This window comes from Paroedura picta, chromosome 8 (genome assembly GCF_049243985.1).
Source record: "Paroedura picta isolate Pp20150507F chromosome 8, Ppicta_v3.0, whole genome shotgun sequence".
Lineage (NCBI taxonomy): Eukaryota > Metazoa > Chordata > Lepidosauria > Squamata > Gekkonidae > Paroedura > Paroedura picta.
The window spans coordinates 16,913,231-16,925,396 of record NC_135376.1 but is presented as its reverse complement, the minus strand read 5'-3'; the positions used below and the strand labels follow the sequence as shown (position 1 = coordinate 16,925,396).

At 43.2% G+C, this 12,166-nt stretch overlaps 1 protein-coding gene across 1 annotated transcript in view; it reads right to left on the bottom strand.

Annotated features, from left to right (window-relative positions):
- SI (sucrase-isomaltase) overlaps positions 1–12,166 on the bottom strand; it is a 107,574-nt gene that overhangs the window by 81,373 nt on the left and 14,035 nt on the right. Inside the window, exons 4-7 of the mRNA XM_077348509.1 lie at positions 11,326–11,446; positions 10,284–10,393; positions 4,048–4,199; positions 164–335 (exon numbers count right to left, since the gene is read on the bottom strand). Of these exons, the coding sequence (XP_077204624.1) occupies positions 164–335; positions 4,048–4,199; positions 10,284–10,393; positions 11,326–11,446 (555 nt within the window). The remainder of the gene's footprint in view (positions 1–163; positions 336–4,047; positions 4,200–10,283; positions 10,394–11,325; positions 11,447–12,166) is intronic.

Sequence of the window (12,166 nt, the reverse complement as noted above, 5' to 3'; positions counted from 1 at the left end):
TTGTCTGTCATGAGGAAGGGTCCAATCCGGACCCTTCCTCATCCCGGACACATCCCGCCCCAGAACCCCTTACTATTTTATTTAGTCCGTGGCGCCCGCGGCGCCACGGGCGGTGTACAGATTATTGTTTTTAATAAAATACAGCACAATATTTATCACATACCCCAGTAGGCAAGGCATCCCGGGTAAAGATAGACCACATTTTCCAGTTGAAGTCATGCCGGTATTGTCTATGGATGTGTTCTCCTATCCCATAAACATTTTCACTGGGCACTCGAGTGGCAATCTGCAAGTATTGGTCAGAATAAACCAGTGGTCCCACAGTGCTGTCAAAGCTGTTGAAAGAATGGCAAAGATATCATATTGAATTAGCTAATAGAAATCTTTTCAATAGTACAGATGTGTACAGTAAATAAAAATCTTCTTTTTAAATATAACTTTGTTTCACTGGGTTCTTCTCAAATTCAAGATCATCTTTCTAATTTAGGTAAGAATTGTATGTTATGTGCTTCTGGGTATCTTTGATGCATGTACCACAAATACAAACTCATAATAAAAATGGAAGTAACGCCATCAGGAATTAACATAATCAACAGTTGAGAGAGTTTAGCTGTGGGAACTCCTTTCACACCTTCTCTGGAACTCCTGTTCCATGTACTTTCCGAGCAGTTTATGCCATCATTTCCTGGAGAGGCTATCACAGGCCTGTCACAGATTTCTTCCACCCTTCCTCTGAGGAACACAGTTTGATTATTCTTCTGTCCTCCATTTTATGCTCTCAAGACCCCCGTGATAATGGTTTGGTTGAGACAGGAAGTGACTAGTTGTCTACTATTTCCTGGAAAAGAGGTGATTTGAACTTTGACCTGCCTATTCTAAACCTCCACACCTCAATGATTCTTAAAGTATAAGGATTAGGGAATTGTATGGTGGCTTCTTGCAGCTTTAATTTTATCTCAGGCAGGGGTCCTTCTCATCACTGACTAACTGGCCCGTTTAAGTGGAGATGCTGGATGCTGAACGTTGGATTAGGATTACAACCTGGAAGGGATGGAGAGGCAGAAGAATTGTAGGGGTTGGAGATGGACAAACAGCATCACACAGCACTCTGGGAACTTCCTCGATATCTAAGGTTGTTGGGGAGGGGGGCCTTGCAATCCTAGGTAAAAACCACAGAAATGTGGGCAATACACAGAGCATCATGCAAGGCTATCTCCCCTCCTCCATTTTGTTCCTATTGTTCAACTGAGCAAGGGCAGGGACTGGAACAGAAGATACAGGGGCTATGAGCAAGTTGGCAATGCTACTTCCCACCGCCCCACAACTCCTTCATTCTGTCCTTTTCAAGCCAATTCTGAGACCTCATTTCAGTCCCTTCCCACCCAAACAAACCTTCCTAATCTCTTCCTTCCTAATCTCTTGTGCATTCTCCATTTCCCTTCCCCTGATCCATACCACCTCTTTCTCACTCCCCCCATACTACTGCTGGCTCAGCCCCTAAACAGATGGATAATGGAGAGGGCACAGGGTTGAAGCAGAAAGTGCAGATACCAAAGACCTATCTCATCTCAAAAAGCCAACTAAAAGAGTGGTTCCTGCTTTCAGATGGGAGCCATTTTTTTTTTTTTTTGCTCCAGCACTTTTGAAAAACAAGAAATTCCAGTGATTGGCTATGAATGTGTCACCTTGAAATGCCATGGCAGGAAGGTCTTCATATTTCATCCCTCATATTTTAATATGTATTGAAGAAGAAACCTTTACACTTAAAAAAAGAAAACTAGGATACTGTGTAAGCTGAAACTTCTGAACACAGTTTCTCACTGGAAGGCGTCTCTGAAGCACTATACCAGTACAATTCATTTCATATCTTGATAATACGAGGGTGGTATATTTGCAACCATAGCAGTTCTTCTCATGAATTCTTAATTAGACAGTGCTTGTTTCCTGCTTGTGTTAGCTGCACAAAGAAGGTGTCTGCATGCAGAGGTACCTCCAAAATACCAAGGCTGTTTCAGCATCATTACTGTAAAACCTGCAGCTCTCTGAACTACGGTTGTTTTCTCTGTAAATGGCCAAACCGAAGCCAGCTCTGAAGAGGTGAGCAATTAATCATCTTTTGTTTGTCACTTTAATGGTGACCTGAAAACGAAGCAGAGTGTATTTCTCCTGCTTTTCTCCCATTTCTACGTGAGAGGTTTATCAAGAATAGAATCTTTATCCAATTTTCTCCAAGGGCCATTCTAGACTAGAGCCTTATTGGACAAGGAATGCACAGTTATTACCCAGCTGTTATAGCAGTTCCAAACACCTCTCCTCTAGCTGGAACATCGGTTGTGAGGAAAATGATTTCCCCGGTTTTCAATTAGCAATATCATTATGACCGGGAAAATGTAGTTCCCTTACCCCCAAACAGCATACTGGGTAACCAAGGTTCCTATTGGCCAGTGCCAATCCCATCAATGACCACACAACATCATTTTTTTACCTATATAAAGGAACCTGTTCCATGGTTATCACCGGGAAAGAACCCTCTACTTGGTACAAAACATCAACTCGTGTTACATAATCAATATCCTTCATTGTGCAGAGATAGTAACCAGTACACTGGGATTTAGCAGGTATACTTTAGCTGACGTATTCCACTATTCCCATGATCTTCTTACCACCAGAGCTGGGAAAACAGGTGTTTTATAATAGGACATTGTATCGTTTACTAAGATAAGTTCCTCCCTCCTTCACTCCCCCTCCCCTACAAGAGCCATGATGTTGAAAGAACAGGTCTCCATCTGGATGGCCAGCTGTTACAAATACCACTATCCTTCATTTATTACTGCTGATTTCATATCTGTGAATGTCATACAGCATAGGTTACTGTAAGTATATAAAGAAGCAATTACCACTCTCCCATTTTCACTTAAGGGTTCCTATACAACACTAGAGCTCATGGGTTCTCCCTACAATACTTTTAGAATCCAGGTTGCTCTTCTGAGTGCATAGCGACTCAGAAAGGACATGGGTACCATTAATTTGCTGACTGAAAGGAATATAAGAGCTGCATTTCAGTGCTGTGAGGAGTCCTGTTTTCAAGGATTCTGTTCAGCTTGTTGAATGGCATGGGAATTGGGAAAGTTGACATTTATCATGGACACAGAAGAAAAGGTGCACCTGCTTAGAGTCTCTCTTTTATATAACTAGCAAGATGAGGAACCAAGTCCTCTTTTGCATCAAATCAGTCTGTACGTGAGTCCTGGATCTAAGTTTGCAATCTGAAACTTACATCTCTGGACATAACCCTTTATTTTTCTAGCCCGCCCCTCCAATACAGGTCAAGGCAGGTAAACTACATCATAAAACAACAATTAGATTAAAAATCTGATTTTCCCCAACTAATATCATGCCAGACAAGGGGGGGGGGAGTGTTAAGGAGCTGGTCTTTCATAGAATCATAGAATCATAGAGTTGGAAGGGGCCATACAGGCCATCTAGTCCAACCCCCTGCTCAACGCAGGACTAGCCCTAAGCATCCTAAAGCATTCCCATCTCCCAGCAGTGAGACCAGCATTTCTAGGTGGCTATTTGGGGCTTTTAATCACTACAACACACTGGCTGTGCAATAAACTACCTAATGTTTCCAAGAGGCATTTAATGTGTATTCTGCTGCTACGCAATAATACAAGTGATCTTTCTGAGGCCATTGCAACAAATACATGCATGGACAGTTTGTACCATGGATCATTTCCCAGAATCCTGTGCAGTCAGAGGTTCCATGGCAAGTCTTCGAGCATTCTGCAGGTTCCCGGAAACCAAGAGATTTTGAAAACCTCTGGAAGTATAGGAATTTTCACCACCTAGGAGGGTGGGTTTTTATAGGGATTAGGGGGGTTGTAATGCTGGGCTGTTTATTGTTACCTGTCATGAGCCACATTGTTGGGAGTGGAGAGATATAAATGGAAAAATAAGTAGATGGAAAAATAAGTAAATGGAAAGATAAGTAGAATAAAGGGAATGCTTGGACAGTGTTAAAACAAAAGCAAACATCTCGCTTACAGAACTTTGTTGTTGCTGTTCCTGATCACTTTGATGCCAAATGGATTTTCAATTAGTTCCACTCTGTAGTTGAAGGTGCTGTCCACCGTCCCTGCAAAGGGGTTCAGAATCTCAGGTCGGACTTCATATCTTGCATTGTTGGGATCAGTGATCTGTAAATATATATATATATATATATCAATTAAAGCATTGTAACAGGGACTCCCCCCCCCCCGCCCGTCAATTTAACATCTGCTTATCTAGTAGCACACTTTCCCTTACTATGGTGTGTTTCTGAATTGGTAGCACTCACGCTATATATTTAACGGATATAATTAATACTATTAGGCTTCAGAATTAAATAGTAGATTCATTGGTCAACCTCAGCAGCTGTAGTTAATGAATCCATGCACAGTTTCTGATTGGCTGGGTGTTCTTCAGCCTCCTACTTTAAAAGCCTATTTTTATCAATTAGATCTTATTATTGGAAGCAATTTTTTCCCCCTGACCAATGCATTTTCACTAAAAGGATGGTCTAGCATGCCTATAGTAAAACTGAACAATGCTTGAGACTTAACATAGAATCATAGAATCATAAAATCATAGAATCATAGAATCATAGAGTTGGAAGGGGCCATTCAGGCCATCTAATCCAACCCCCTGCTCTATGCAGGATCAGCCCTAAGCATCCTAAAGCATCCAAGAAAAGTGTGTATCCAACCTTTGCTTGAAGACTGCCAGTGAGGGGGAGCTCACCACCTCCTTAGGCAGCCTATTCCACTGCTGAACTACTCTGACTGTGAAATTTCTTTTCCTGATACCGTACTTGTGTGTCCTCGCCTCTGCAGCCAACAGAAACAGCATCCTGCCCTCCTCCAAGTGACAACCTTTCAAATACTTAAAGAGGGCTATCATGTCCCCTCTCAACCTCCTTTGCTCCAGGCTGAACATTCCCAAGTCCCTCAACCTATCTTCATAGGGCTTGGTCCCTTGGACATGTTCACTAGCACCCTCTCCACTCAGTCAAAGGCCTCAAAACAGTATAAGCATGTTGAATTTCCATTGTGGGGCATAATCTGCCTCAGTGATCTCAGTGATCTCTGCACTATAACCTTGCTATGTAGTATGGCCTTCACTGAGAGCTGGACATTATAGCAGACACTCAAAGTCTGCAGCCAAAGATTACTATTTTCAATCAATACATGAAGTCTAGCTTTCCTCAGACTTCCACTGCATTGACAGCATGACATCATTTCTGGGGTAAACCCCTTGATACCATAGTTTCTGCTGAATCCTACAGCCAGCTTGGTATAGTGGTTAAAAATGGTGGCTTCTAATCTGGAGGGCTGGGTTTGATTCTCCACTCCTCCACATGCAGCCAGCTGGGTGACCTTGAGCTCGCCACAATCCTGATAGTGCTGCTCTGATTGAGCAGTCCTGTCAGAGCTCTCTCAGTCTCACCTACCTCACAGGGGTCTGTTGTGAAGAGAGGAAGGGAAGGCAATTATAAACTGCTTTGAGACTCCTACGGGGAGTGAAAAGTGGGGCATAAAACCAACTCTTCTTCATTTCCAGTGTAATCATAGAATCATAGAGTTGGAAGGGGCCATACAGGCCATCTAGTCCAACCCCCTGCTCTATGCAGGATCAGCCCTAAGCATCCTAAAGCATCCAAGAAAAGTGTGTATCCAACCTTTGCTTGAAGACTGCCAGTGAAGGGGAGCTCACCACCTCCTTAGGCAGCCTATTCAACTGCTGAACTACTCTGACTGTGAAATTTTTTTTCCTGATATCTAGCCTATATCGTTGTACTTGAAGTTTAAACCCATTACTGCGTGTCCTCTCCTCTGCAGCCAACAGAAACAGCATCCTGCCCTCCTCCAAGTGACAACCTTTCAAATACTTAAAGAGGGCTATCATGTCCCCTCTCAACCTCCTTTTCTCCAGGCTGAACATTCCCAAGTCCCTCAACCTATCTTCATAGGCTTGGACCCTTGGCCCCAGATCATCTTCGTCGCTCTCCTCTGTACCCTTTCAATTTTATCTACGTCCTTCTTGAAGTGAGGCCTCCAGAACTGCACACAGTACTCCAGGTGTGGTCTGACCAGTGCCTTATACAATGGGACTATGACATCTTGTGATTTTGATGTGATGCCCCTGTCGATACAGCCCAAAATGGCATTTGCCTTTTTTACCGCTGCATCACACTGCCTGCTCATGTTTAGTTTACAATCCACAAGTACCCCAAGGTCTCGTTCACACACAGTGTTACCTAGAATGTCACTTCTGGGTTTACCTCTGAACTGATATCTTGCCATTAATGTAATGGCACCCCCCCCCCCACCACCACCCCATGTCCCTGCCCCCTCAGTCTTCCATTGGGTGCCTGTCGCTAGCTGGCCACCCTAAATCTTTTCAGTTTCCCCTTCTGAGTTCCCTCTCAATTTTTTTTTTCTCCCAAAATAATCTGCATGAAACACTCTGAATGCTGTACATATGTTAAGATGATAATATTAATTATAATAATATAGACTCTTATATAACAGTAAATTTATCAAAATTTCAAATACTTCCATTGACATAACGGTCCTATTTCAACTGAGGCATTTCCAATTTGGCAACAGTATTAAGTTCTGATTTTTGGTTGACAGGATTTGATGTGAAAACCTGAAATCTATTGGGAAATTTGATACTGGCATTGAATCAATATGTCAACTGTATTCTGATATAAATCTGGCAAATCCTATTGAAGAATCTCTTCGTATAAAATGCTTGTTATAATGACTGCATCCAGATTATTTACCTTTTGAAAACTTGAGGAAGCATCAAGAAGTCAAATCAACCTCATGTTTTTATGCTAACAAGGATTTGTGCAGATAATTCTACTTTGGGATTATCTTTGCTTGTGTTTAGACTGGCATTTATGCTCTCCTTTGCTTCAAATTAAATTCCTGTACCTAATTTTAGAGGATTCCCCCAAACAATACTCTTTTACACGTCTGTTCTCCGAATGCTGATTTTCAAACTTCTTCTGCTTTTGCATCCCTTTCCTAAAAGACTCTTTGTCATCTGTGCAATATTCCTGCACCTTTCATAAAATGTGAAGGTACATAAAATGTGAAGGTACAATTGAAGCACAGCTTCAATTCACATAATTTGGGTCACAGGTTTTTTGAAATTTGCTGCTACCCCCACATGGACATCTCTATGAAAATATTACACTGAAGGGGAAGACTGCTAAAATACAGCTACCAAGTTTGGATTAGGAAATTCCTGGAAATTTCAAGATGGAACCTGGGGAAGGTGGGATTTGGTGAAAGCGGACCATTGGTCAGAATTGAAGCATTATTCTTTGAGGTGGAAAACAGAGGAGGAAGCCAACTCAACTCTTTTGACCTACTTTAAGTAAATGTGAATTCCCTCCCAGAGGATGGGGAGGAATATGGCTTTACCAGCATTTGCAAACCGTGGGGGTAAACAGGGAGTATATTCAGAACTGTGCCTGAATCATGAGATTTTTGTCTGAAATGCTTGTAATTCCATGGAGGATTTAAACATTGTGCCAATTTAGTGGCTGTGAAAACAGTCTTAAGATTTAGCAACTAGTGTTCCCTTTAAACTGTACACATGAATGGCTGCTCATGAACACAGGAAGCCCTGCTAAAGTTGCCAATCCCCAGGTGGGGCCTGGGGATCTCCTGGAATTATAGCTCATCTCCAGACAAAACAAATCCATCCCCCTGGAGAAAATGGATACCTAGGAGGTTGGACTCCATAGCATTTTATTCCACTGAGGTGCCTCCTTGTCCCAAATCCTGCCCATTGCTGGCTCTACCCCCTAAGTCTCCAGGTATTTGGCAACCCTTTCTCAGTAGCAATCTGGAGCCATGCAGGGTTTTACACTTCTCATTGCCCATTTAAAAATTACAGCAGTTCTCTTCTGCACAAAATGTGGACTTCACTGCTCAGTGTTTGTGTGTGGGGGGGAGGGGGTAGAAGAACACTGTTAGCAACCCAAGCTTAGAAAATCTTCTTAGTAGGAAAGCCTCGATGAGCTTCGAAGGAACTCTACAGTTCTCCTGTACATCGTTTGAAAACCACTGTGATTCAACTCAGTCTCAGCCACGGCTGCGTGCAGAGCTGAGCGGCTACAAACCTGTCAAAGGCAGACAAAACTCACAACAAGGCTTCTATAGAAAGAAAGCTTTAATTGGAAGTAGATCTGACTACTCAAACATCTGAAACCAAGACTGTTCGATATCGGGGAAGCAAGCAGTTATCAATACAATTCTCCCGCTGAAACGAGACCCGTTCCCAAGGGGAGGGGTTTCCTCCTCCACCCAGGTGCCATCCCAGGCTTCCTGCCAAAGTGTCTCTGTTAGCGCGGCCTTGGTCAGCTTGGCGCCTCAACCTACAGATAAGATGTTTACAGGGGCACTGGTAATAAAGTATCACAGCAGGGAGAACATGCAGTGTGAAAAGCTAGGGAGGGGGATCAAAGGGAGAACAGAGGATCAAACGGAAAACTACAGAGTCATAAGCATAATGGTTACATGGGAAAGAAGAAGAAGAAGAAGAAGAAGAAGAAGAAGAAGAAGAAGAAGAAGAAGAAGAAGAAGAGTTGGTTCTTATATGTTGCTTTTCCCTACCCGAAGGAGGCTCAAAGCGGCTTACTGTCGCCTTCCCATTCCTCTCCTCACAACAGACACCCTGTGAGGTGGGTGAGGCTGAGACAGTGCTGATACCACTGCCTGGTCAGAACAGTTTTATCAGTGCCGTGGCGAGCCCAAGGTCACCCAGCTGGTTGCATGTGGGGGAGTGCAGAATTGAACCTGGCATGCCAGATTAGAAGTCCACACTACTAACTACTACACCAAACTGGCTCTCAGCAGCAGAGGTTACACACACACAAAGATGGAGTCTCTCTGGTTCAGTTGATGCAAACATGGCAGAGAGCAGGGGACTGATCCTGACAAAACCAACAGATGCCCATTTTAATGTAAGCATCTAACCGTGAGCATGACTACAGCCTTTAGCTCCAAACTGGAAATGTTCCTGCGAGCATCTGAGAGTCATTTACAACGAGAAGGGGGGTGGAAGGGGGAAGTGTCATACCAAGAGTAAGTGGCCCACAGAATAAATAGCTCTCTTGATATTGTTGCAATATGGGTTCCGTTAGTAGTAAAGGAACCAGCCACTTTCCTGCGCCCTCAACTCAAATCCTCTTTGTAAGTTTTAAAAGGCTATTCTTATCCAATCCATTGCAATAAAGCAGATCTCACGGCCATGTCAGGTATGCCATGGGGCAACCCCATCCTCCGTAGAGTTTGCTGTATCATGAGATTATTTCCTTAATCCATGGATTTCTCATGCGTTCATGGCAAATCCCATTTACCAGCAAGAAGAGTTTCAAATGCATCGTACTGCCTAGCAGCACTGGCCTCACACCCTCCTAACTCTCTTACCTGGATAGCCCAAGCTAGTGCAGCCTCATCAGATCTCGGAACTGGGATGGGAGACCTCCATGGAACGCCAGGGTTGTGACACGGAGGCAGGCAATGGCAAACCACCTGTGGACATCTCTTGTCTTGAAAACCCCGCAGGGTCAACTTAAGTCAACTGTGACTCGGTGGCCCTTTCTGCCGCCAGCAACTCCATTGAAGTCAATTGTCTTAGAAGAGTGTAACTCTCATTAGCGCACTGTAGGAGACAGTTGTGGGTTCCGGTCTTTTTTTAATGCTTCCCCTAGTCCACTCCATTAAAAAATCCCACCTCCAGACCTAAAAGGGGTCGAGGCTAGAAAGGCAGCCAGCCTAATAGGTCAAGAATCTCAGAAGGCTAAATAATAAAGTTTTCTTTTTTAAGAGACCTTTTTTCAATGGATTTGTTTGTTAAGTGGATTTATTTTTACTGTTCTGAAATATGCAGCAAAGGGTCAAGAACAAAGTGTGCTTCACTCCACTGACTGCGGTACATTTTCCGCATGGGCCACCAGAACCTCCTTTGGAATTACCGTATTTGCCGGCGTATAAGACGACTGGGCGTATAAGACGACCCCACAACATTTCCACTCAAAATACAGTACTATGGGCCACTATGGCCAGCTATGTCTATCCCAACTGAAGTGCACCCGGCGTATAAGACGACCCCCCCACTTGGAGGCATGTTTTTCAGGGGGGAAAAGTAGTCTTATACGCCAGCAAATACTGTAAGAACCGTAAGCACGTAATGCTAATTACTACAAGGAATGGTCTCACCTTGAACCGGAACCGATTTCTTGTCTGATATTCTGCAGTCAGAAGAAGGGAATCAATGTCACCCCCAAACAGGGATGGAGCAGGCAGCATTCTTAACTTGGCCTCAAATCCTTTAAAAAAAAACAACAACAGTGGGGGACACTGTTTAGAACAACTGAAATTAGAGTCAACAACCACCTTCTCGGGATAAACACAGCTCCCTGCTTCCACGCAGCAAGTGAAAGGCAAGATGAGAGGGAGAAGCACTTCTCTTAACGGGTAGTAAGTTTGGCAATACACAGTAACCTCCAAAAATGGCCTATCTGCAAAATTAGCTACTGATGACACTTATGGCACATTAGCAGCGCAATCCAACTTATGCTTAATCAAAAACACCTCTCATTTTATTCAAAGGCACTTGCTGCAAAGATTGCAGTGCTTACATGAATGGCAAATGGTACAATTCTGACTTTATTTTCAGCCCAGCAATCCTGTGAGTTAAGGAAAGAGGGAGGATTTTCTTGGGGGGGGGGAGAAGACAGCTCTTGAATTTTAAGTTGAATGGGACTTGTGAATGCCTGTAAATTCCGGGAGCTTATTGAAACCGGCGCAAGTTCGAATGGAGAGCAGCGGTATACAAATTTGAAAGTAAGTAAGTAGATGACAGGCAGACAGAAAGACAGACAGACGTAGGTCAGTAGGTCGGTAGATAGATGATGGATGGATGGATGGATGGATGGATGGATGGATGGATGGATGGATGGATGGATGGATAGATGGATAGATGGATAGATAGATAGATAGATAGATAGATAGATAGATAGATAGATAGATAGATAGATAGATAGATAGATAGATAGATAGATAGATAGATAGATAGATAGATAGATAGATAGATAGATAGATAGATAGATCAAGCCTACCTGGGATCAGTGTTTGTATCCTAACATTTGATCCACATAGCCAGAATGACTCCCTGTCCTATTTATCTGAAGAAGTTTTACACAAATCACCAATGTCAACGATAAACGTAGGCCTTATTTGCATACAATGTCCTTCTTACCTGCTTGGTTGTCTTTCCGTGATCCATCCATGCGGTAACCATGACTGTTGGAAAAGTAGCACCAGGGTATAGATGTTTCATTATAGGGATTCCAGCAGCAGCCCCGGAGTACGCAGAGCTCCTGTATCATTCATAAGAAAAGGAGGATCACTTCAGTAGCAGCAAAGCCCTTTAAATTCATTTCTAGACAATGTTGTATTTTGCAAGCTTCTCGGGGTAGATTTGTAAGACTGATTTGTTCATAGCATCACGGAGTTAGAAAGCCTTGTGCAGACTAGTCCAACCCCTTGCTCCGCTGACAGCTGTTTCACAAATATTTGCCTGAAGACCTCAAGGGAACAAGAGCCTGACACCCCAAGTATCTTCTACTTTTGAAATAAAGAGTTCTCAAGCATTAAGGAAGCCTAAACTAAAGAACACACAGAAATTAACTCATAATTTCTGCCTGGATTCAAACCAGGTATGTGTCGTATGTTAGGCAAACGTGATAATTATAACACTATGGAAATTCATGTGTTCAAGTCATCCTCTGATGCTTTTCCTCGGAACACGCTAGTCCACTTTTATAGATGCCCAGAATGTACACTTATTTGTTCTACCCAACACAACTTCCAAGACGATAAATGTTGTATGAAGCAGAAGAGGGGCATGCTCTCATTCAGAGCAGGAGGTCACTTGGAGGTCAAGGACACACCTGATCAGCCTAACTCACCTTGTAGAGGGCCTTGATTCTCCTCTCTACTGATAAGAGATCGAAACTTTCCAGTTTAAGGAGACATCCTCCAACAGCTGTATTTTAGCCATTGCATGATAACACAGAGTTTAAAAATACACTTCCAAC